Source organism: Uranotaenia lowii, chromosome 2, assembly GCF_029784155.1.
Source record: "Uranotaenia lowii strain MFRU-FL chromosome 2, ASM2978415v1, whole genome shotgun sequence".
NCBI lineage: Eukaryota > Metazoa > Arthropoda > Insecta > Diptera > Culicidae > Uranotaenia > Uranotaenia lowii.
Genome location: NC_073692.1, coordinates 54,159,798 through 54,187,044, shown reverse-complemented (window position 1 = coordinate 54,187,044; position 27,247 = coordinate 54,159,798). Strand labels below are relative to the sequence as shown.

Sequence of the window (27,247 nt, the reverse complement as noted above, 5' to 3'; positions counted from 1 at the left end):
ATTTAATAAGTTTTTTAAGGTTTTTTTTGTTCGAAAAATCTAACTTTTTACTGGCATTTTAAATATGGTTCCAATAAAGAGTACCAGTTCAGTACCAAAACAGGAACAGTAGGTTCAAAGTAGAAAATTTTGATCATCCATAATTTTGTTAATCTATCAAAAACGACAGAACCAAGGATGAAAATTCTCATTGGATCTGACAGATAAGACCATCAACTACTAATAGATCTAAAAAAAACACAAAACGCCTGTCCATGTGAGAGAAAAACATGGGTTTATATAAACCACCGCTTAAAGGGTCCAAAGTAGGGCAACTAACTCTACTTTAAATTATTGAAAAATAAAAACATTTTAAACATGTCTGAACAAAAATAACTAGTTAAAAAAATTTAAAAAAAATCATCTTGTAAAATTTCCCCTGAAAATGTAAAATGTTTGTTCGAAAGCATTGAAGGAATTGGATTCACAGTTTAAGTTTTTCCAGTTTTCTGTAATTTTTTAGGGAACAGATAACTAATATTGTAAGTGCAAAATAAATCCGATTGAATGTATAGTTGACTGTTGACTGTTGAACAAAAATAGCTAGATAACATAATTTTAAAAAGAATTGTGAACTTCATTGACTGACCCGAATTTCTAATGTAAAATCGGGCACTGAATCCGATAAAGGATATTGAAAAAATAATCTCAGTTAGCATTGTTTGAGTTACGCTCTCTTTTGCATAGAGAAATACAAGTACTGCTACATAAATCCAAATATCTCACACTTCATAACATAAATTAATATTCTTTGATTGTCATATTAAAAAAAGTGCATAAATTTGAAATCGATCACATCACTTTTGCGTAGAATCAACAGTATTGCTGAAAAAAAAATTAATCGAAAATTTTGGATTAGTTTTCAATATTGGAAATCACCCTAGATAAATTTTAAGAAGAGGTTTGGGAAGATGACGTCATTTGGCACATTTTAAAATTTTGAAAATAGAATTCCAAGAATTTTTGACGAATTTTGAAAGGTAGCTGTTTTTGCGAACTTTTATTCAATATCTATTGCTAAGTTGTATTTCGAACTTTCTATCAAAACCCAACAAGTGCAAAGTCGTAAAACCCAGTGCGAAGTCGTATACCCCTTTTTAAATTTTTTTGGTCAGGATCTTAAAAATTTTCAAAAAAAAGCATGTTTTTTGGATTAGATTTGATTAACGGAAAACTAAAGTATTACGAGATTTCCAAAACTACAAATTTTGTAAAAATCGGTTGAGAAAAAAAGAAATATTGTGGTTTTAATCGAGGAGTGTCAAATTGGCACTCAAGGTCAGTTTATCGGATTTTTTCCTGTGCATTTTAAGCGCGCCCATAAAAAAAACTAACGATTTAAAATTAAAGATTTCAAGAATTCATTGAGGGTCCCCGAAAAAAATGTTATATTTGGAAGCATCCGAATAAAGTTACTAGCCGCCAAACTTAAAATTGAGTCATATTGACACTCGAGAGCGGATTAGGGTTAAAATCGAGTGAAAACTGTATGAAATTTAAATAACAAGATAATTCAAGTTGATGTTATGTTTTGTGAGATATTAAAATATCTTCTATTTTAGATTGAGATCTTACATCGAAAATTAATTTCAGATTATTAAGTTCAAAAATGCTGTAATCTAATGATTGAGCTCATAACTTTAAAAAGGATTTTCTCTTTTTGTTGTTGCTGAATCCTCATCAGATATTATTACTTTAAGACAATTTGAATATTATTTATAGGCCTCTGGATTTCAGATTTTTCTGAACTTCAGTCGTAATGTTATGATTTGATACATTAAAATGATTGCTTACGGAAAGCTAAAAATCTATTTGTTCCTTTAACGTAGTCCTGCCCAATAACGACACGGCATCTGTCACCCATCCTCTTCAAATTTAGGCTGCAAAAAAATATGCCACTGATTGAACATCCCTGCTGCTGCCACAATTTGATAGCGCTGCTGTTGTTACTGCAGCATAAAAAAAATGGTTATTTGTACAGCTTATTTCCTACCCACCATGGCGCTTGTCCTTCTGGTCGGTTGTTTGGTTTGATGAAGCTTAATGTAACACGCCAATAAATAATTTTAAAGCATATTGAAAAAGAGAGAGAAAAAAAGACAACGACTCATTAAAGATTTATGCTGTTTTCGCAACACCACAATGGCCAACAATGGCCACTAACTTTGGCGGCTGGAGTGTGGCCAAAAACTGTCAAAATATATTTATGTTATTCCCTCACCACAAATGGCGTACGTCGTGTCGACTTTTCCGGGATGGCCTGCCACCAGAAAAAATCAACTGATAAAATACCCGGCCCGGTCTGGTCTGGTCTTGAGGCCTCAGGACGTTACAATGGAGGCAATTGGGATTGTTTTTCCTTCTGCGTTTTTACTCCTGGAGCACATTGTTCGGTTACTTTTTTCCATTCTTCCTTCGTTTACATACACAGTTTTTTCCCATCTTTCGATTTCTGGGAGGACGTACGAAATCGCTCGAGAAAATGGTTTCGGATATTACTTTCCAAGATTTCCTCGAGGGATTTTGGAGGGGTATGAACGGCAGAAAAAGGGAAAAAAAATTCCTCCCAACTGACGTTCACCGTCCTCGAAAACCTTGAAGGAATGATTTATTTTTGCGAGAAACATCCAGAAGCGGGAAACCTGAGAGCCTGAGCCTGCGAGTTGTTTTGCCTCCGATATAATGTAAGCTATCGAGTTCGAAGATCGATGAGCCTTACGATGCACAATGTCTATATGGGTTTTTGGAAAAGTGATTCCGGGAGCTTTTTTTCCAGTGGGGAGGCAACGTTCAATCATTCGGAATATATTCTGCTGTCGGTGGCTACCCAGCTACGGTTTTTCTCTGTCATTAGAGACAAAAATGACACCCACTTAGATTGAGTATGCGAGCGAATGGAAATTCTCCTACGTAGGTTTCTTTGCAGAGAAGGAAACTCGAGTATTGTTCGATTATCATAAAATGACGAGACCGAGAAACATTATATTTTAGACTACGGTAGTAGGAGTTTATGCTGTTCTTATAGAATAAAATGCCAGGAAAATGTGCAAAGTTCCACAAATATTAATGTTCTGAGAACTGATTTTATTTAGCATCGTCATAATATATTTAAATCATAGCCAGCAGCTTAAATGCTTTCGATAAATTTTAAGAAAAATTCTATTAGTCATTTCAAATTTCAAAATTAGTCAACGTTTTTGGAACGAAATATCATCGAAGGAAAAGTAAACGATTTTTTTCTATGATATTTCTGGCCCATAAATCTGTGATAATTTTTTCTATCTTCTATAGTTTTTTTTTATTTAAAAAGAATATGCTCATGTTTAATGATCGGATTTTTTGTTGATTTACTTAAGAAAAGCTCCAAAAAAATTTTTTTGCATCTCCTAAAATAATTAAAATATTTTCACTGCGTGTTCGTGACGTTTCTTACCTATCAAATTGTTATTTTCCTGTCTGATAAAACTTTTCAACTTTGTTACCACCATAATGTGCTCATCAACATAACAAAAAAAAATGAAAATATTTTGCAGTTTAACATTGTTTTTTTTTCAAATATTAAACCGTGCTTCAATTGACAGTTGAATATAAAAAATGAGCAAATTTTTTGCCTCCATGTTGTTTGTTGTTTGTTGTTAAATTCTAATAAAACTAAAATACTATACAACACAAATCCATATCTGAGCCCTAGGAAACGTTTCACAGAGATGCCATTTACAATGATACTGGAAACGCCAAATATTTTATCTAAAAATCGAGCAAAATACGGGCATTCGATATCAAATTTTTTTTACCAAAAATCCGAGCAACATCCGTGCAAACTTGGTCAAAACCCAGGAATAACTCAACACTCAAACTAATAAGCGGATTTTAAATCGTATTTGGGCTTCAAAAAAACCTTTCATAATAATTATTATAAAATTTATGAAAATTCCATGTGAGACGCAAAAATATAACATTTTTCAACAAAATTTGTTTTTTTTTGCTTGATTTCACAAATAAAGTTTAAAAAAAAACCGGACATAACCCGGAATTTCAAAATGGAAAATGAATGAAAATTTTGTAAAAAATATCCGAGCAAACCTGAATAAAAACGAACAATCTTGCAAGCTTACCTTATATACATATACATAAGGATTTCTCAAATTAGCAATATGTTTGATATGATGTTGGCACAACCTTCAAATGAAAGCTTACTCGTCGTTACTCTGAATAATAATGTGAGGAATTTGCCTTAATCAATTTTTGAAACTAACTGAAATGTTCAGAGCATTAAAAAGAATGAAACATTTTTATCTAAAATTTTGAAAATTTTGAAAGTTTTTTTTTTGCATCTTTTGGACAACACTTTACTTTAAGAAACCAACCAATAACACAAATCAAGATTTAATATTGATTGATTTTTGGATCTAAGAACGATTTTTTTGACAATTTTAATGCTTATTAAAAAAAAATAAACAATTTTTCGGCAGCCTTAAATACGATTCAAAACCTGCTGATGTTTTCCGATAAAAATTTAATATTTAAAATGTGATTTTCTTGATTTTTGTTGAATATTTTCTGGATTTTGATCAATTTTGCTCAGATATTGTTCAAATTTGGGAAAAAGGTTTTGAACTTAAAAGTACCCGGATTTTGCAAGCTTGTTAGATAGAATAGCCTGGATTTGCCGGGTGTGAAAACGTTCGGGACAAATTTTGACAACTTTACTATAGCTAATATAAGGTTGAAAGCTAGTCCAAGCTATTTTACCTAAAAATTTGGCAAAATCCAGGCATTTGATTTCGAAGTTGTCGATCAAAATCCTGGCAAAAGCCGGGCAAATTTTGGCAAAACCTAAAAATTTGATTTGAGAATGAGAATAAACCCGAACAAAATCTGGGCTTTTCTGATGAAACTCGGGCAACCGTGCTGGACCGGACTTTTCCTAATTTTTATATTAAATATCCGAGCAAACCCGGATAGAACCGGGCAATCCTGCAATCTTACTATAGCTAGTTTAAAGTTTCAAGAATTTTTCCAGCACGTATCCGGGCCGGACAAACCCGAGCAATTTTATCTAAAAACTTGACAAAACCCGGGCAAAATTTCAAAATTGTCTACCGCAAATCCGAGCAGTAACCGGGCAAATATGCTCAAAACCCAAGAATTATTCAACAAAAATCAAGAAAATAAAATTTGAAAAACAAGGTCATCAAAACTCGTCAGTCGATTTGGAATCGTATTTAGACTTCCAAAAAACATTTCATGGTTATTGTTCTAAAACTTTCTCAACAAAATTAAGTTTTGGACGCATAAATAATAAAAAACAATTATAACTCATTTTGATTTTTTTGTTCGATTTGGCAAAATAAGTGAATATTTTAAATCGTAAAAAATCCTGATTTTTTGTCAATTTTGTCAAATTTAGGCTTCCAAAAAACATTTCATGATTATTGTTTCAAAACTTTCTCAACAAAATTTAGTTTTGGACGCATAAATTAAAAAAAATGATAACTCATTTTGATTTTTTGGTTCGATTTGGCAAAATAAGTGAATATTTAAAACCGTAAAAAATCCTGGTTTTTGTCAATGAAATTCGGGCAACCGGTCTGGACCGAACTTTTACCATATTTTGTATTGAATATTCAGGCAAAACCGGGCAAAACCAGGAAATCTGGCAACCTGAAGCTAGTAGTTTAAAAGTATTACTAGTTTCACTGTCAGGAAAAGTCAAAATTTTAAAAATTATATCAAGATTTGCTTCATATTGTTATGAGCATGAGTTATGGCAATGTAAGAACCAAGAATAATCTCTTAATATAATTGTTTTTTATCTTTAAGTACATCAACTTTCGAATCACCAGAAGGAACGATGTCAAGTTTGTGGCATTTTACTCGTTATTAACTTAATTCAGGGCCGTAGGAAGAACTGTCTCATGCTTTTGTTCACTAAATTTTTCTATGCTTTTGTGTTCAAATGATGCGTTAATTAAAAAACACTATAAAAACATTATTTTTGGCATCATTTGAGAATGCCTTTAAATAATTGATTAATTTTGATAGTTTTTCGTATTAAATCGTCAATTTTGATAATTCATCCTAAAATCTTTCAAATCATTTGCAAAACTAAGCCTTAAGTTACACAATAGGGAAATTGCATTCATCGGTGTTTATAATCTTTAAATTTTCTCAAGAGTCTCTAAAAGATTAAGCTTATTTGATTTGAGCATAGAATAACTTAGTTTCGAGAAAACCTTCAATTTTTAATTGAAGGCTTTCTTGAAAGAAAAAAAATCTATGTTTAAACCAAATAAGCTGAATCAACCAAATTTTAGAGCAAACACAGAGAAATCATCCAACGATGAAAATGGATCAAATTTTCTAAAAAAGAGTTTAAAATGTTTCGGTTTAAATTTCTTGCAATTAATAACACTAGATTACAAAATTTAAAAAAATCGTGAAATTGATTGACTGACCAATATTTTTAATGTAAAATTTAATGTAAAAAAAATCTCAGTAGAACCGTTTTTGAGTTATGCTCCAAATATGAAATTTTGGAAAAATAAAAAAAAGTTCTTGTACTTAGATTAAAATATCTCGAACGGAATTACAGTAATTTGAAAACCCTCTTTTGCATCTTAAAGATGAATAAATTGTCTGTCGATCATCTGAACACTTTTTTTGCGTATTGTTGATATTAGTGACTTTATGATAAAAAAAAATTAAAAAAAACGCATTTTTTTCTAGAAAATTTTGTTTCAGCGAAAGTTTTAGACTCGATGGTAACATTTAAAAAATTTTTTTTGCGCTTTAATGTCAATTTAAAACAAAGATTTCAAGTGGTTATTTATCGAAATCGGTTGAAAATTGAAGAAGTTATGGTTACTTTACCGTAAGAGAATTTTTTGTAGTTTTTAATGATTTAACGAACCGCAGTACACTTATTATAGTATAGGAAGACTGAAACATGATAAATCTCACTCGCTCCAAGTCAAAATTATTTATTAGCTTACCAAAAGGTCACATGCCAAATTTCAGGAAGATCTGACCATAAGGAGGGGTTGCTTGAGTCTCAAACGTGAATTAAAATTTAAGGTATTTTGGCCGGGAAGAACGAAAAATACTGGTTTTTCATCAATTACTTTTTTCATCACAAGCAGATTGTTTTTTATGGTTGATTTTCTTAAAGCCTAAGTTGAGACAAATATTTCACCCGAAGACTTTAAAGCGACAGACATTAAAGCGCAAAAGAAAATCAGATTTTCGAGTCTTAAACTTTCGCTAAAACAAAATTTTCTCTAAAAAAATGCGTTTTTTTTAATTTTTTCTATCATAAAGTCACTAATATCAACAAAACTGTTGATCGTACACAAAAATATTGTTCATATGATCGACAGACAATTTATTCATCTTTAATATGCAAAAGAGGGATTTCAAATTACTGTTATGTCGTCCGAGATATTTTAATCTAAGTACAAGAACTTTTTTATTTTTCCAAAATTTTATATTTGGAGCATAACTAAAAAACGGTTCTACTGAGATTTTTTTGAGTTTCATTTTCGGATTCAGCGCCCAATTTTACATAAAAAATGACCTTCAGTTTACTAAGTTCAAAAATGCTGTAAACTAGTGTAATTTTAGTTTGAAGTTTGTTTTTTTATCAACTGGAATATCAATAATGTTAAACAATCCACCGCGAAAATATTCAATTTCCTGCACATTTTTTTCGTGAAAATTACATTGTTCTTTATCAGAAAAAAAAAACAAAAAATTATTAAATCAACTAAAAATTTAAAACTTGCTGGTGATATTTTTCAACAATAAAAATCATGTTATTTCTTAAAATAAAACTTGCAAAATAAACTAAAATTCTTCATTACAGCTGTGAATTTAAGCTGAAATTTTTAATTTCATTAAAAATTACAAGACTGTGATCTTAACCAATCCGAAAACCTCGACAAAATAGTCGTTTCGATATAATTTTAAACTCATCTACGAGCTGAATCAGAACCTGAATTTTGGATCATTATTCTAAATCTGAATTATGAACAATGAGTTCAAAATAGAATATTGAATCTGTTTTCAAATTTCAATACGATTTCTGAATCTAAATTCCAGAACAGAATTTCAAATTTGAGTCAAGATGTGCTTTTCAAAACCCTCTATCAGAATCTATAATTTTAATTTTTAATTTTTGGCTTTCAACTTAAGCTCATTATTTCAATTATTTATTTTCAACCCGTCTTGTAAATCAGGATTCAACTAAAACTTTTGAATTATGAATCTGATTCTGGTTTTCCAATTTTGAAGCTCTGCTATCTTTGTATCCTGGAAAAGAGCTAAGTTTAAGAACTTCGAATCTGAATATCGAACCAAAACGGAGGATGTTTCCTTATTTTTTTTTCATATCCGAAATAAAATTGTCTGAAAATATTGAAAACACATATGCGTTTCATAAAACATAAAACGAATTTTGTTTAAAATGTGAAATCAAATTTGAATCAGGACTAATCAGAACTAAAAATCCCGTATTCTTAACTTGATATAATAGACTGAATCGATTTGGGGTCATTTTTGAATTTCTCAAACCCTGGGGTCTAAAAAGCTTCATTTTGGTTCAAAACTCGTTCATGATGTTTTGCAGAATTTTTAAATATCGTTGTTCGGTAATTTGAGTATTTAGGTTTGGGTAAGAGAAAATTTAATATGTTGTACTGAAAAAGTAACATAATTTTAGTTTCTTCTGTGGAACCGAGCGGGCTTGAGGTTTTTGTGCCAATTTATTAATTCTTTCAAGAGAATTTTCCGTTGAACAACTTTGTTGAAGACCGTGACTTCGTATCTAATTAGACAAAAAAAAATTGGCTATTAAACAGGGATATTGTGAAAAAAAAAAATTATTGTGAAAACCTCCTTAATAAAATCGAACTATGCCACCACTAAACATCATTTTTCGAAAAGCCACCATTTTAAAGACTGTTTTCGATATCCCAAGATATCGTTAGAAGGTTGTGTTCCCTGAATCCAGAACATTATGAAATTATGGGTCTCCTTAATGCACATACTTCTTTTATAAAAAGTAGATGAGAAAAAGTTAATTAGTTTTTCTATCATAATCAAAATGCAGAACTCAAATTCATTAATGCTTCACACGAATGTCAAAACGATGGTAACCCAAGTCACATATTTACCTAAATGAAGGCTTTGCAAGTTACACATTGACTAAAAAAGAGAGACAACAGCCCAATTCGCTATAGTGAACTTTATGTACTCATTAATGAACTTGAAAGTTGCAAAAGCGATTCATATGTACGTTGTAAGGGACTTAAGTCACAAAAGTGCACAAAAGTACTTAAAACTGGATTAACTTAGTCTCAAAAAGTGCATTGAGGTTCATTCTTCCTGACTGTCTGTCTGGTTGGGCGGGTGCGCCTGCAGGTATGGTAAAAATCATATCAATCATATCACCATTTTGAGTTTAAGTTTCAGAGAGAACAACATCTTTGCATCGCCTTGTGGTATCGTGTTCGATTGTCACCACGATGGTCGGGGTTCGATCCCCAAGCAAAGTTAGTTGTTTTTTCAACAAGTAATTTGATTACTTGAGTGAACATTCTGATACTATATATGTAGGAATTGTAGGAAAGAAGCAATCGAGCAGCATATTGAAGAAATCTCGGCAACCACAATTTGTCGAATTTGAAATTCGGCGCGTGTCATCATGGCGGCGCATCATGTATTAAAAATAATAAATAATGAAGAGAAGGTGATTTGAACTGATGCTAAGGGATAAATTGAGATATAGAGAGAATTTTAAGCTTATTTAACGATTTTTTGGTAGCTGCATTAAAGGCCGCTGGATTTAGGCTTGTTTTGGAACTTGAAAGTATCAATAAGAACATAAATTTTGAGCTGCATAGAACGAACCCCAGACAAATGTTTGGATGAGTAGGGATTTCGGGGTAGTTAGTATTACTATAAAAAAAAACTACTTTTTATTGTAAAAACTATGAAAATCTTCTATTTTTTTTACAAACGCTTCTCCGAGCAACATTTGAAATCATTGAATGTAAAACGCCCTAGTGTAGGCAAGTGAAGCTCCAATTTATTGAATCAAAACGACTTAAAAACAACACAAGGTTCACAATGGAAATAAATAAATTCTGATGAAAAATTCAGAATGAACTGGATTTTTTTTCAAATTTATCTACACATGAAAACAGGTGGTTTTTAAACATTCAGAAACAGTCAGATTTTTTCTGGACATCACGAATTTAGCTTACATTGCATGAATAAATGCACTGAGGCGGGGAGCATCTTGAATGGCCTGCACTTTACAAAGGAAATCACCTGGCATCTCTGCGACAAATTTTTCGAACCGATTCGTTCTTCAGTGCACGTTTTTTACTCAATCCCGATTGAAAGTTACAGTTATTGTGCATTTTTTTGATAATTCAGGACAGTAAGCAAAGAAGAAGATCGATATATTATTTTTATAATCTGTCTGAAAAACTTCACTCCAAAATCTATTTTTTGATTTTTTTTTAAATTTTCATCCTTATTAGTTGTTTTATTTATTGTTTCAGGTTAAGTTTGAAATGCGTTTTTAATTATTTCACCCAAAACAAATGTTAAGGACCATTCTTGCTATACAAACAAAACCAAATATTTGTAGCTTTGAGTAATGACTTGAAAAAAAGCGAGAAACCTATGAAAAAATTTAAAATGCAGATTTTAACATTTCAAATCAATTTATAGTTTGTAAGATATTTTATATGTAAATTTACTTGAGTTATATTTTTTTCTAGTTTTGTTTTCCATCCGGAACATAAATGATGGATCTGACTTTTGAATAAATCTTCTAATACTAACCAAATCCAAAAATTTTACTTCTCTCCCCTACTAACATCGAACCAAACCAAAAATTCAATCTCTGCGGCACCTGGAACGCCATCGCGCACAGTACGAGCTCCGTCTGGCCGCGTCCGATAACTTGAAAGAAAACTACACGACCGTGGTAATCCACGTGAAGGACGTCAACGACAATCCGCCCGTTTTCGAGCGGCCAACCTATCGGACTCAGATCACCGAAGAAGATGACCGCAATCTGCCGAAGCGTGTCCTACAGGTCCCGTGATTCTTCTCTTTTTTTTTTGTTGTTGTTGTTGTTGTTGTTGTTAAGTGTGATGTCCTGCTCCCATTCATGGTTTTCCGTCCACCCACCTTCATTCCAAAGTCCCCAACAGATGCCTGTTTTGCTTGCCACCTGTTGATTGCATGGCTGTGTTTTTCACTTAGATGAACATTAAACTTTTTTTTATAGCTCTGTTTATCTTGTGGTAGGATAAATTGATGATCCACTTTTAAACGTTGAACTGACATCATTACGACGGGATTAAGGATAATCTCCTTCAACTTTTGATTCAGTTCACTTCCAGTGGAGTTAATTTGTTTATTTTTAATTCATGCTTTGAGTGTTGTTTTTTTATGGAATGAATATTCATATTGTCTTAGATTGTACGCATGTTTATTTTTTTTTTTCACTTTTGCAGCAAATTCAAACGTATCAATTCATCGGTTACTGATAGACAAAAAAAAATCTAATCCATACCCTGTCCAATGTCGCATCAAAGGCTCGGGGACACGAAATTAAAACCGATCAATCAATCATTGGCGAATTGAGTGAGGGACAAAAAACCTAAACCGAAAATCATTTTCTGCCAATTCATTGGATGAGGCTCGACTTTTTCATTCGCCTACGCCCTCCGGGTTTCGGTTTCAGTGAACTCCATTGGAAAATAAAGCTCCACGCGAACCGGTTGCCTTCCGATGAATGAGTTGATTGATTAACTCGCAGATGTGTTTTTGAATGGGCGAACAACAAACCGTAAAGATGACAATTTTTCACAACTCTCATTGAAAACTGCGGCTGTTTCTAAGTCTTGAAAAATCATCATAAATTTTTTTTTCTACCTCTATTTAATTATTTTATTCTTAATTTTATTTTTTATACAATAATTTTATCCGAAAATTTAACCCCAACCCTATTTATAAACCATCATATGGAATCATATGGAACATTGATTTTATTTGACATGCAACTGTTGATGTTTTTCTCATCCTTTTTTTCAGATATTAAGAAATAGACATAAATATTCAGGGCGGAACATATATGAAATCTTTTTTTTTTTTTTTGTCATTTCAAGTTTAAATATCACGAAAAAGGAGAGGGGATATTAAAAAATGATAAATTTTCAACAATCTGGATTAAAGCTTTTCTGCAACAAACTAGCAAACAATCTACATTTCACAAGATCAAAAAAAATTATTTATATTCGATCGAAAATTTGAAAAATTTAGAATAAAAATGGTGATACTATTCTTCACTTATACAGTTTGACCTCTGCACTTTCAAATATTTCTATTTAAGAAGAATTTATAAAACTTCTTAATAATCCACCTTTAGTTTTATTTACCTACTTCCGCCTTTAAGAGTTTTGGAATAATCGAAGGGATGAGGTAAAAAAGAAGAATTCGATACATCCTCCGGTCTTACAGAAAACAGGAAAAAAAACTCGAATTCTCATTGAGAAACGGTAAGAGGTTTGGGAATATCAAAAGGGTTTTTTTTCATAAAAAATATCTGTTATAAGAATTCTGTTCAAGAAGAACGTGAAAATAGAATTTCAATAGAAGATATGCTAGTCATGCTCATTTCTCTCAAAACAGTCCTCATATTGTTAGTGATTGTTACCAATAGAGGATTGTTTTCTTGTTGTAAAGTCAAGAGTTAAGTTACCAATCTTTATTTTTTTTTTAAATTTTTTTCCAGGTTCTAGATACAGTGAAACCCCGATTTTGGCACCCCCATGATGCATTTTAGGGTGACAAATTGGGGACAGTGACAAAATCGGGTAATTTTTAAAAAGCACCCTTTTTTAATAATTCTGTCCAAATTAATCAGAAACATCATTACTGCGTCATTTAAAACAGTGTAGGGTGTTTTTTGCGTTCTATTTGTTGATAATTAAAGCGAAATATCACAAAATGATCAATTAAGATTTTTTTTTTGTATAAATCTTCTAGATTTTATTATAAACAGTGGAAAAATTCACTGCGACTCATAGATGTACATTATTTAGAACGAAGGTTTTCTGTTTGTTTCGTAACACAAATTTAATATGCATTGGCAAAATTCAAATCAAAACTTTTAAAAATAACTTGTTTCTAGAAAAAAAAAACAAATTTTATATAGTAAAGTTCCTAGGGATAGGTTGCAAAATTTTTCACGCACCTATTCGGAGCGAGCAAATCTGGGCAATTTCATCTGAAAACCTGCCAAAATCCGCACAATAAACAATTCTAAATTCTCAACCCAAAACCGTATAATATCCGGGTATATTTGCAGGAAAATCGAGAAAAAAAACATAAAATTTTTTTTATCAAAATACATAAGCGGATTTCCCATGACATCGATCATTGAATAAAACATTGATAAAACTCGCTAAAAAATATTTTTGGACTCAGAAATCAAAAGTCATTCTTATTTGCATTCTTTTTTATTTTTTCGTAGGATTTTAGGAAAAAAGTTAATAAATCTGGACAAATTCCAATGAAATCTGGGCAAGCGTGCCGGACCGGATCTTCCAAATTTTTTTGTCAAATATCTAGACAAGTCCAGGTGAAACTGTGCAATCTGACAAGCTTACTCTAGACCTAACTTGCCAATTTAACCCGTAGGTACTTGCCTGAATATTTTACAAAAACAAAAATGGGAAAAATGTGGTCCGAACTGGTTGCCTATTTTTATTAACTTTATTTGCAATTTCAGACAAAAAACTAAAAGAGAGTTTTTAATTTTTCAAGGATTGCGTCCAAAACAGATTTTTTTATTCAAAACGGTCAAGAACGGTTTTCTGGAATAAAAATAGATTTTAAAACTGCTTATCTGCTTTGATGGAAAAAAAAATTGTTTCAAATGTTTATCTTCTTGAATTTTGTTTGATATTCCCGGGTTTTGACCAAATTTGCCAGTTATTGTCCGGATTTGGGGTGGAAATTTTTAAATGAAATGCCCGGATTTCGCCAGATTTTTTGATAAAATAGCGGCCCGGAGACGTGCGGGAAAAATTCTGGCCACTTTAGTCTTGAAACTCAGGAAGAGCACCTTTTAAATCTTGGAGGAATCAATTTTTCCTCTCGTGTTGTTTCGATGATCTCATGTTTCTTGAAGATAGTTATTGTTAACTCATATGGACCTGTATGTCATTTAACGGAAATTTCGGTCGAAGTGAGACTTTTTTTTTGGTCATCAATCCACATTTTGACCTCCAATAATGTCTTTAATGCGTTTCCGTACTATTCATTTTTCATCATTTCACAAAAATCAGAAAAAACAGGCTTATTTCCAAAAAAAAACAGGTAAAAACAAAGTCTTATCAGGTTATCACAATCTGGGTGAGGCAAATAGAAATTCGCTGCAGCATTTTTTCAGCATTTATTTACTTTGCGACAAGAAACTGAGCAGTTTTCGAAAAGTGTTGTAATCCATTAAGATAAAAATTTATGCCGGAACCATACAAAATCAGCAAAACTTTTTTTAATCGCAAACCTGTTCAACGAAAAACTTTCTTTAAGATTTAACCCTCATCCGCATTAGATTTCATTACCCTAATCAGCACTTGTGGTGTCAATTTGACACCATAAGCTCAAATCGTTATAACTTTTGGCGTGTTAGACCGATTTAAACAAAACTTACATCAAAAGAAACCTTGTAATGTCAGTAAAATATGTTTAGAACATTATATACAGCTAAAGTTACAAGTTTTCTCATTATTCAGCATGAAAGAAAAAAAAATCCGAAAAAACATGCCTCACGAAAACTGCTGTAGTTCATATGCTACACGTCCAAAAAAATATTTGCCTTATGCATATGAAAGCTGAAGTTAATGCCTACATCATGGAGACAAGAAATATTTTTTTAAATTTTTTTTAATGAAATGGTCACAAAAAGTTTAAAAAAGTGGTCTAAAAAACCTACTTTTCATTCGATTGCTAGTAAATACTGTTTGAGCGATGGTAGAGTTTTGAAAAAAATATAACTACAAAATGTATTAAAATTCCAACATTTTGCTGTCTTTAGATTTTTGATGCAACAAAAATTGAATTAACTGGAATTTTTCAAAGTTCACTACTTTGCGCGATTTTTTTACAAATTGAAATTTCATCTGTTTTTGTGGTCCACTGTCAGGTTGTACCCAGGTTATCAGTGCTTTTACTTTGTTTGGACCAATCAAGAGTATATTCATTGGAAAGCACATTTAATCTACATTCTAGTGAGGTGCTACAATTCACGCTGTGAGATTTCACAAAAATATGAAAATTATAAACGTAAAATCATTCCTGAATTTCTAGAACTACAAGCACCGCGTCCAGCAAATCGTGTTTGTTTGCTCTCCGAGTAGGTACGGTGGGTGGTGATTCGGGCAGAGAGCGAAGCCGACAGACGAAATAATGATGCGTGTCGTGACTAGCAAACGAGAACTACTGTCAATAGAAAATTTCCAACCGCGAAACGTATCATTATTTCGTCTTTCGGCTTCGCTCTCTGCCCGAATCACCACCCACCGTACCTACTCGGAGAGCAAACAAACACGATTTGCTGGACGCGGTGCTTGTAGTTCTAGAAATTCAGGAATGATTTTACGTTTATAATTTTCATATTTTTGTGAAATCTCACAGCGTGAATTGTAGCACCTCACTAGAATGTAGATTAAATTTGCTTTCCAATAAATATACTTTTGATTGGTTCAAACAAAGTGAAAGCACTGAAAATCCGGGTACAACCTGACGGTGGACCACAAAAAGAGATGAAATTTCAACTTGTAAAAAAATTGCGTAAAGTAGTGAACTTTGAAAAATTTCAGTTAATTCAATTTTTTTTGCATCAAAAATCTAAAGACAGCAAAATGTTGGAATTTTAATACATTTTGTAGTCATATTTTTTTCAAAACTCTACCATCGCTCAAACAGTATTTACTAGCAATCGAATGAAAAGTAGGTTTTTTAGACCACTTTCTTAAACTTTTTGTGACCATTTCATTAAAAAAAATTTAAAAAAATATTTATTGTCTTCATGATGTAGGCATTAACTTCAGCTTTCATATGTATAAGGCAAATATTTTTTTGGACGTGTAGCATATGAATTACAGCAGTTTTCGTGAGGCATGTTTTTTCGGATTTTTTTTCTTTCATGCTGAATAACGAGAAAACTAGTAACTTTAGCTGTATATAATGTTCTAAACATATTTTACTGACATTACAAGGTTTCTATTGATATAAGTTTTATATGAAGTTCATAATAATTTAAACGACTTAAATAGATTTTACTTTTGTGGTGTCAAAATGACACCAAAAGTCGGAAAAGGGAGTTTTTTTGTCCAGGCTTCCAGGGTTCGTCCATAAAAAAAGTAAAGATGCAATATTGAAGAACTTTTGAATTCATTTAGGGTCCCCGAAGAAATTTTTGTATTTTGAAGCTTCTGAAAGAAGTTACAAGCCTTCAAACTTGCAATGGTGTCAAAATGACACCCTAATGCGGATGAGGGTTAAGAAAAAACTTTACTTTATTAGGGTAGATACTCTAGATTTCGACAGGAGCTAGTTTTCGACAATTTTTTTAAGAAAGGCTTATCTTGCTATTTGGTGGCTCAAGCTATCTTTGTTCATATTTTTCTATTTTTGCTCTCCCACTTTAGTATACGTTGAATATAAAAACTTTTCTGAATAAGTTGTTGAATAGTAGTAAATTAATAACTTAAAAGTAACATTCTAAATCACCATTCAAGTTCAATGCCATCTATCAAATAAGAATGATTTTGAATCACGTTAAACTCCCATTTTATTAGATTAAATGCAACGTAAAAGGAATCAATGGATGGATAAGGTTCTGAAATCAATCTTTTCGGTAATTTATTTTATATTTTTACTTACATTTGATGAAATTTCAACTGTTTTTTGAGCTGTCGAAAACTAGCGCTGAAAATTCACCTAATTATCTATTTTTCGACACCCATCTTCTTGAGTATGTTAATACTGTTTCCATGGTGTAAAAAACGCCGTGAAGTAGACAAGCAAATATTCATATTCCTGAGCTAACAATGGAGGTGGAAATATGCTTGTCGAAAACTAAAACTTTTTGTGTCGAAAACTAAAACTGAATGTCGAAAACTAGACCATCGAGAGGTTTTAGTAAAAAGATAATAAAAACTTTGTTTTAGGACTATTGATCAATTAAAAAGGTAGAGAATGAAGAAAAACTCTGATTCATATTAGCAATCATATTTGAAATGAAAAACTTTAGCAATTAATGTATTTACATGGTTTTTCTGACAAAACAAGCAAAAACTGTCGAATTCTAGGTATTTTACCCTATAATGATCGTTTCCAAGAAACAAAGTTTGTTACTCATTCACTGATGGTTGATTGAATCAGATCAGTTTAACATTTGAGGCATTTTTTTAATCATTTTTTCTGTTTTCCAATCCTGGATCAGGTTGGGCTCCAAAAATCAAGCAAATCCTTAAAAATCAGACACATTGGCAGCCCTGCACGTGACTGTTCATCTTGAACGCGCTCACGAGTGCTATAGAAAATGGGAGAAAACAAACCATTTCTCTCCATCTCATAATGGTTGTTAGGTTTTTCGCAAGTTGAACAGTGCATTGTGTGAATCGTATTTCAATTCCGAATACCTACTTAACACCTTTGTGGAAATAGTCCACTGTAGGAATCAAGTGCACATGAAGACTAGTGCCTCGTGGTGCCAGCATCAAAATAAGGACACTGCAATGAGAGAAGAAGCGATTTCGGTACACAACCTGAAGAGGTATTTTTATCTTCTTTGCAATCCAGTTAGGTCGCATAACAAACCAAATTAGAAGTGACATAACAAACGTTCAAATTAATTCCTTTTTTTTTTAAAGGTCACATGTTATAACTAAATCGAATCTTTTTATGCCATTAAACAACACAAAATTTGAATTAGCGCCGATGTGGTCTAGCGGATAGGCTGGCGCGAGTCTTTTATTGGTAAGCCAGGCGTACTGGGTTCGATTCCCGGTATCGGCAAAAAAAACTTTTGGGCTCGAATCCCATAAGTGGCCGACAGGTAAGATGTGTTTTCTCTTATAACTGACTATATAATAAGAATGTTCAACCAGTTGCCAGCTGGCCAGGTATATACACGGATGCCGGAATACCTGTAAGTAAACTAGCCCACCTGATTGACTCGTTCTTCCAAAATAAACTTACATCAACACAATACATTCATCCATAACAATTCATACGAAGCCATGGGGTCCGAGTATGGTGTACGCGCTGCATCGGAGATTTGTCGAACTTAATAATCTAAGAACGCATGTGAGCACATACTTAGGCAGAAACTGCGGTGAATCCGTGCACCCATGGTGGATAACCAACATACATACAACATACATATAAACAACAAAAATTTTGAATTTGGAATATTTTGTGGAAAAATCATGTCCAAACTCACAAGTCTGGAAATGTCTGGAAGAAATGTCAAAAATCTGAAAGTATGAAACTCTAAAAATATCTAACGAAAGTCCTAAAAGTCTGGAAAATCTAGATAAAATCTCACTGACATCACTGCTCTACCGCCCAGGCATCTTTTACTCTCTTGATTGTCGCGCACTTTTCTCCTCTACTTGTCAAACGCCTAAGAGAAATATGACTTCTCTCACAAAAAACGAGAAGCTGCCCACATTTTGTTGGAGAGCATTTCAATCACGCGGTTTGTGTTGAGTACATTTTCACGTATAATCAGCATGTGCAAGAGGTAAACTTTTTTTCCTCTCAGCTAAAGGAGAAGAAATGTTCATAAGCTTCTCAGTCTACTTACTTACTTAATGATCCCGCGCCGATCCTCCGGTGCATAGGGCCGTGGTAAAAGACCTCCACTGTTGACGATCCGGAGCCAGCGTCTTCACCTGGTCCCAGTCAAGATTCTCGTCGACAGTTCGGATTTCAGCGGCTAGGCTTCGCCGCCACGAATTTCTGGGTCTGCCTCTTCTTCGATGACCTTCTGGATTCCAATCTAGCGCCTCTCTGCAAATCTCGTTTTCATCTCTTCGCAGCGTGTGCCCAATCCATCTCCACTTAGGGGAAAGGTTTCCTAAATGGGCCTATCGGGTTAAATGACCCTATGGCTGTTTGATGTAATGGCTGACTAGACAGCTTATCTGACCAGTGCATTTTGAGGGTGATACGCTTAGAACATAAGGCAAGAAAGAATTTTATGAATTTACAAACTCAAAAAATTTTAAAAAATCATACAAGGTTTTGAAACATTTTGATATAATATTTCGAATTTTAAAAATTATACGTAAAGAAGCTTTAAACAAAAACTAGGATGGTTTTTGTTTCTTACTCAAACGAACTTAAGAAATTTAACATATTTCAGCTTTTGTGGGGGTTTAATAATGATTATAAAGTAGAATAATAGAGTGTTTTTGTATGCCCCCATCATGTTTGTAAAATGCCTCCATCGTAAAATAACAGGTTAAATAGAATAAATAAGTAATTTTTATCGTTGAACCTTCAAATCTAAGCTCTGAATAACATCTTAAGAGAGAATTGAAGATCTAAAAACAGATTTGATTAAGTTTTTCTCATGGATGAACTACCTCCATAGTATGGCAACCCTAACTTTTGTTATATTCCATAAAATTATAATATGCATAGATTTTTATAAAACTTCAGCTTTATCGTACGGATATTATTACTTTCTAGCAGTTTCAATGAAATTATACGGAAATATTGCCCAAAAAACAAAAATTTTGTTCAAAACATAAAAAGGGGCATTTAGCCCGCACGGTTTGAGGTTCGGCATTTTAGACAACACTTATAATAAAATCGTTTTCTTGGAAACAGAAGAAAATTTTAACATAAAAATTACTCCAATGTATAGTAAACAGATGCCTGCACACGTGTATATAGTTTTTGAACACATATTCGATGTGTTATTTGATTAAATGTGTTCTGCTTAATAGGCGCATATAGCCCGCTCCTCCCCTACGTTCCCGAATCTCGATTTCTAGCGCCTTTTGATGACACCGGTGATGTAGTTCCTCATTCGAGATCCAGTTGCCAGGCCACCAAGCGCGGATGATATTCCGCAGGCAGCGATTTACAAATACTTGCAGTTTTCGCGTCGTTACCGCATATGTACACCAAGTTTCGCACCCGTACAGCAATACGGATTTGACGTTTGAGTTGAAGATTCGGATTTTTGTTCGTAGAGAGATCTGGCGTGACCGCCAGATGTTTCGGAGACTCGCAAACGCAAATCGGGCCTTTCTGATCCGTGTTTCGATGTCTTTTCTGGTACCACCATCAGGCGTAATCTGGCTACCAAGATACTGGAAGCACTGCACTTTCTCAACTTGTTGCCCAGCTACCATGAAACTGGAGGGATTTCCTGTGTTGATCTCCATCGACTTGGTCTTTCCGACATTGACTTTGAGACCTGCTGCCTTGGAACTTTCGGTGAGGTCGTCGAGTTTGCTCTGCATATCTGGTTGTGTTTGGGCGAGCAAAACAATATCGTCAGCCAGGTCAAGGTCGTTCAGTTGCTCCATTGTTGAAGGATTCCACGGCAATCCTCGGTTCGGTGCACAGTCAATCGATCCAATCAGAATCTCATCCATTACGATTAGAAAAAGTAGCGGTGATAGAATACATCCTTGTCTCACTCCAGCAGTTACCGGGATTGGTTCGGACAAGACACCGTCGTGCAAGACCTTGCACGAAAATGCCTCATACTGTGCTTCGATGAGATGGACTAGTTTCTCTGGGACCCCTCGTCGCCTTAGAGCTTCTCAGTCGCTGGCTGAGAAATCAATGACCGAACAAAGTTGTTGGTGTTCTGATTGTTTGGCTGTGATCTTTTTTGTGATCTAGGATGAAACAAAAAAGAAACACTATGTCGTAAGTATAATTCATTAATGCTTTTGATTGTTTTGATCAAATTATACAAATTCTTGTCTAAATACTTCAGCAGTTCCACGGCAAGTTTTTTATCCCCTGAGCAATCGCCACAGCAGAAAGGAAGTGTCGAAAAAGGAAGTCTTGCAATATTATGGAGTATTTCGATGAGATTAAAGGTTCATCTGACCCTAAAGTTGGCGTCCCATGTCGGATTCCAAAGTGTGGTTCCGTTTTGACCTACGTAAAAAGCTTGCCACAGAAATCGGTTTGATCGCCGAGGCTCCGAGGAAGATACTCAAATTGGTGGTGTTGGTAGACGTTCATAAGTATCTCCAGAACTGCGTTGAAATCGTCATCGTGTGTCACTTGCCGTTTAACGTTTATGCTAAAAAGAGCCTTCGGGAACTTATCGACCCAATTGCATCGAAACTCCCGTTTCCTGCATTGACACCATCCAATGTAGCGATCCTGTGTGGCTCAGTGAAGCGAATTTTCGTTGAATTGATAAAAATGAAAAAAAAAAGTATTGGAACATAAATTTCTCGTAATTTTTTAGCATCTCTACGTAATCTAACATTAGCATCATGTTGATGAAACGTTATTCTTTGAGATAGAGGTGAAGATTTACGTAGAAATACTGATAATTACAAGAAATGAACGTTTTAAACTTCAGATTGGACTTTTAGGAAAAACGGGCCAGAAAAATTGAACCGCTCTAAAACAGTGATTTTGAAAGTCGTCCCTATCGCACTTACACACAAAAAAAAGCATAGTAAAATTATTAAATCCGTGGTTTAAACGAACAACAGGCGACCATATTTTTGAGTCAATTATGTTTTGTTGTTTATAATACCTTACGCATAGCTATTTTACCATGTGCTCAATTTGGCTGCGCATAGTAAATTCGACTGCGTTTTAGTAAAATTGTCAATGAAATGATGCATTGTTTTACTTCGTGCCTAGTTTTAAATTGATATGTTTCATGATGAAACTAGTATGTGTTATGATAAAGATTAGGAGGAGCGAGGAGCTTGATTTAAATAGTAAAATTACTATGTATGTTTGTTTGTTTATTTGCATGCATGCATTATGACATTATTTGACACATGAAAATTCACACTTCCGACACACGTTGGTCAATGTTAGTGTGTTCTCCCGATGCTCTGGAATGATTTTCAAAGTTATGTAACTATAAAGCAGCTCAAAATTATTTTTTTTTACAAACGGGTTTGATGATTAATGATCCTGAATTAGTGTAAACAACAAGAATGTTTACCATAGTAAAATTATCATACGCACTTATGTTTTTGAGTCAAATATGTTTTGTTCTCAAAAGTACGATGTGCGTTTTATTTTCTTGATATGAATTGGTGCCACAATGTCAAAATTACTATGCGGACGGTAGTTGTGATAGAAATTATGATGAAATTATCATGACCATAGTATTTTCGACAACAAACATTGAGAGTTATCGAAAATTACCAGGTACATAGTAGGGTAAATGATCTTGAGCGGAACTAGTCGAAATCTGATCTTGAGCGGAACCATTTACTTTTCCTAAGATATAAGCAATGATTATTTATGAATCTTACCTAAATGTTGAAAAAACACTTTTTCAAGATCTTTTCATACAAACTTTGTCATTTTTGCTAAAATTTATAAAACGAAATAATGTTATTAAAAGCTTTAAAAACATACGCATTTCTGGTGCAATTTTCACCAATCTACACTGACTTTGAACGTCAATTTATGTAACCCTTGGCCGCTATAAACTGATTCTTAATGACTAAAATGATAGAAAAATTCTTAAAAAAGTATTATCCAGGTTTTTGCAACAAGTTTTCCATCAAAATATCAAATTAATCGCTTAGTTTTAAAAGTAAAATATGATCTTGAGTGGAACCATCTCTGATCTTGAGCGGAACTACTAGCTTCCAAAATAAACCGATAGGTGCGCTGCCTTATGCCTTATATCTCACACGCAGGTTTTATCCTGAATGTAAGCAACACTTTTTATTTTACTTATTATATCAGCTTTAGGGACAGAAAAGATATAAAATTAAGTTCGAATAAAACTAAAGATTACTTTAATTGGTGTCACAGCGTACCAAACCAGGCACTCAAAATGTTTAATTTTTTGAGGTACAAGAAATGTTTTTCGATTCTTTCTTTCAGAGGGACGAAGGTCAGGTGGAGGAAGGCTTTCATACATATTTTTTGGCATAATTCGAGAACTTATGAAGCCAATGAAGTAAAGTCAGAATAAGAATCAATCTTCATTGCCATTTCGCCAGCTTTCGTTTAAACAGGTTGTTCTTGATGTTGAAATTCCAATTGAAAACGATACACCAATAACAGAAATTCAAATTATTTTAAACACATATTCCTTCAGTTCTAAAATGTGTTGCAAAGCACACCTGGTTAGATATTTTTAAATACTTAACGATTCAGTTGGTGGCCTGGTATTGAAAACCTATCCGATTCCCTACTGTTTGATGTTTAGACTTGAAACTCATGGAAATCGGTTTGAGAAATAAGTGATTTATCTATTGAGCTAAATGCTTAATGTTTGTCTGTGCTTAATGTATCCATATTTTTCAAATATAAATAAATTTTATCGTAATTCATAAGAAACTGGAATTTATTATAAACTTTTTTCTATGAATAAGTTCTTAAGAGTAAGAATGCTGAAATCAAAGAAAAATCTGTAATTTCACAGAATTATGAGCAAATTTTTATCACAAAATCTGTGCCACTGAACACAGAAATTTGAAATATTCACAGATTTCACCGTTTTTTTTTAATTTTGAATAAATTTCCAAAATAATATTTTTTTTGATCAATATAAAATTTAGGTTCCTTACTTCGAATTACAAAAGTTTGATAAAAATTCCAATGTTAACTGATTTTTCCCAACTAGAATATAAAAAAAAGAAGCAATTTATCATAAATTTTCAATGGAATTAAAGGAACTAGCATCACAAAAATTCATTACTTAATTTTGGGATAAAAGTAGAAAAAATCAGATTTTTTAAAGTTTTATTTGCAAAATCTGTAAATGAATGCACCTTCTTTTGTACTACTGACTTTGTCGTAACCTTCAAAAGTTGTTCGGGGCAAAATGACCCTAAACACGCACATTCAAATAATCATTCAAATATACAAACGAACCTAATTTTTGAGATAAAATAACTTAAATTTGAGTCAAAAGAATCTATTCTTTCAAAATAAGATAGATAAATAAGTTACAGTGGATCAAAGTGAAAATTGATTTTTTTTTAAGAAGGAACTAACTTTGAACGGATATTTTGAGAACAACTTTGAAAGGCTAAATTTTTGTTATTTACGTAAAAACATCAATTTTTGAACTTAAATATCTTTAAACATGAAATTTAATTGAAGTTTTCACAGTCACACAAAGATTTGGAATGATAGCTATTAAAGATGTGTTGACAGTACAAAATGGTTCCGCTCAAGATCATATTTTAGTTCCGCTCAAGATCAGCATGGTTCCGCTCAAGATCAGAATTCTTTCTTCAGTAAAACAGCTCTAGAGTTATGAGGGTTTACTCTAAAATATTCTACAAATCATCATTAGAAAGCAAAAACCAAGATCTATCCGCTGAATTAAAAAAAAATTCGTTCGGATATAAACCCTATCCTTACCGCTTGTTCAACTGTTCCGAGTTGTGTCGAATTGAGCCAATTGGTTCCGCTCAAGATCGTTTACCCTAATTTCAATATTGTTTCATGCGCACTTTCACAAAATCGATGTTAAACTTTTCGTGGTTGAAAATACTATAGCGCTGAAATGGTAAAATTATCATGACAGCGTCTTTGGGATGACCACTCAATTTTTTTCCGTGTAGGGGGCATTGGAAGCCTACACAGAAATTTTTTTTGACTATTACATGTCACTGAAACTGCAACCTTTAAAATATCTCAACCTCTAATTAACAAAACCTGCAATTTTAAATTGTATTCCTTGAAAGTTAACGAAGATTCATTAATTATTCCTGCAAATGTCCTGTAAAAAAGTTGTACACTGAAAATTGATTGTCACATTATTTGTTTTTCGACCTGTAAAATTACGGTAAATGTCCTGCTCCTTTTTGTTACAGGACATTTGCGTAATTTTACAGGAAATAATTTTTGCTGTGTAGGAAGAGCTTAAAACTATCAATTTATGTTATGAGTGGAAAAAGTTTTAAAGCCACTGCTCTAAAAGGTGGTGCTCTTCCGTAGCGTTAATAAACAATTGAGCTAGTGTTGATGAAAAAATACACTAGGAAGCTTTTTTCAACCATCTCTTAGAGGAAATGACAAGTTGTCATGCATCTCACCATGACACGTCTCAAATCCGGCAGCGCTTTGAGAAAGTCGCTTTTTTCTCTGCCTACATTTTTATTCCAAAATGCTCTACCCTCGCGCTCGAGTGAAACTGAAGCCAAGTGCCGAGTAATGCAGGAGCTTGAATAACACCACTGCTGTGAGAGAAGGTGTAGTCTCAAAACACATAACTGAAGTACATTTTTTCTTCCTCTTTCTATCACGCTTGGCCTCTTATCTATAGGAAAATGAGCACCGGTAAACAAGAAACCAAACCAACTGAGATGCTTTAACACGTTCGTCGCCACGCTCATTTTAGTAGTTTTTCTAGCCGGCCCAAAAAAAAATCTCGGAGCGATAAAGTAAAGAGGGAGAACTCCCTCTGTTAACACGTTCGTAGCCACAGGACCGATGCATCGCGATGTTCGGGTCACGGGTTTATTTTCTGGAAGGACCCGTCACATAAAAACGACGCTCTTTTACTCACGTTAGACGCTCAGTTTAGCAATACGTTGCAAATTTTAGAGTTCTCCTTCTTAACTTTCTCGCTCCGAGAATTTCTTTGGGCCCGACTAGTGAAACTACCAATCTTCTCTCCTGCACTTATCTTTTGGATTTTTTATCTCGCTCTCACCTTGGAATGATTTTCTCTTTTATTAAGTGTACGCTAGGGGTAACAAAAGAGCTGGGCTGGTGTTGTGAACAAAAAATTGCATTGAGGCGTTTTTTTTGAACCGCTCAGGGAGAAATATTCAACTTTGCCTCCAACAATGAACGAACGAAATAAAAATAAACATTTTTTCTACAAAATTTAAAAAGTAAGATTTTTTTTTAAGATTGAGTACTATTCTTATAAAACTAAAGACAATGTTCCAAAAATCACTCAATTCTCATGAGAGACACTGAAGCGTGTTCAACAGCGAAAGCAAAACCAAAATTGTCGGTTGGTTTCTCTCACAATATGGGGCAAACATTGTGTTTGACAGCGCTGCTCCGAGAGTCAAAGAGATAAATTTGAAAAGTTCCCCTCTTGTCGGAATTCTCAACTGAGTGAGGGGCTACCTCCCAGTAATCATGAATCGGCAGAGAGGTAACTCAAATCGACAGAGGGATCGTAACGATCTCTCTTGCGAGTTTGCATCACCTAATCGGCAGAGAGGAACACACCATACGCGTGCCTTGAGTGAGTGCCACGAAATAATCTAAGACACGCCCCCCAGAGAAACACACGAAAACAATCCGAATCGTGTTTATATGTTTCCCTTAGAGACGCGTGTTTGCCTGCCTGAGAAGTCGCAACTGATTTCGCATGTACGAATTCGTATTCGTTGCCTCTAGGTATCTCGGCAGGACAAACCGATTCAGAATATTTGCGTTCTTGGAGTGTCGCCGGAATTAACCGTTTTGTTCTAAGTTCGGTGACTCAACTCAAAACTTTTTTGCATGCTCTGTCGATTTCTGAGAGAAGGCGCGAACTGGGACGTTGCATATCTTGGAGTTCTTCCTCTTTACTTTCTCGCTCCGAGAATTTCTTTGGGCCCGACTAGTGAAATTACCAAAACAAGCATGGCGATGAACGTTGTCAAATATTCCCTTCTGCATTTATCTTTTCGAGAAAAAATCCAACTTTGCATCCAACAATGAAAAAACGATATAAAAATAAACCTTACTTCTACTCACTTTAAAAAGTAAGGAACTTTTTTAAGATCGAGTACTATCAAGGACTATAAAAATCGCTCACTCCTCGAAACGCACACGAAAATGCTTCGACGGCTGCTCGCTATTCGTTTGTGTTCAATACAATCACGGACAGCAACAAAAACGATTCTACGACGGCGGTTTCTATGCTGCTCGTGTTAAAAAACATTCATGAGCGAGTCTGAGAAAC

General features: G+C 33.6%; 1 protein-coding gene across 3 annotated transcripts in view; it reads left to right on the top strand.

Annotated features, from left to right (window-relative positions):
• Positions 1–27,247, top strand: part of LOC129743935 (neural-cadherin) — an 833,438-nt gene that overhangs the window by 780,157 nt on the left and 26,034 nt on the right. For all 3 annotated transcript variants that reach the window (XM_055736178.1, XM_055736177.1, XM_055736179.1), the window contains exon 15: positions 10,985–11,149. In XM_055736178.1, the coding sequence (XP_055592153.1) occupies positions 10,985–11,149 (165 nt within the window). The remainder of the gene's footprint in view (positions 1–10,984; positions 11,150–27,247) is intronic.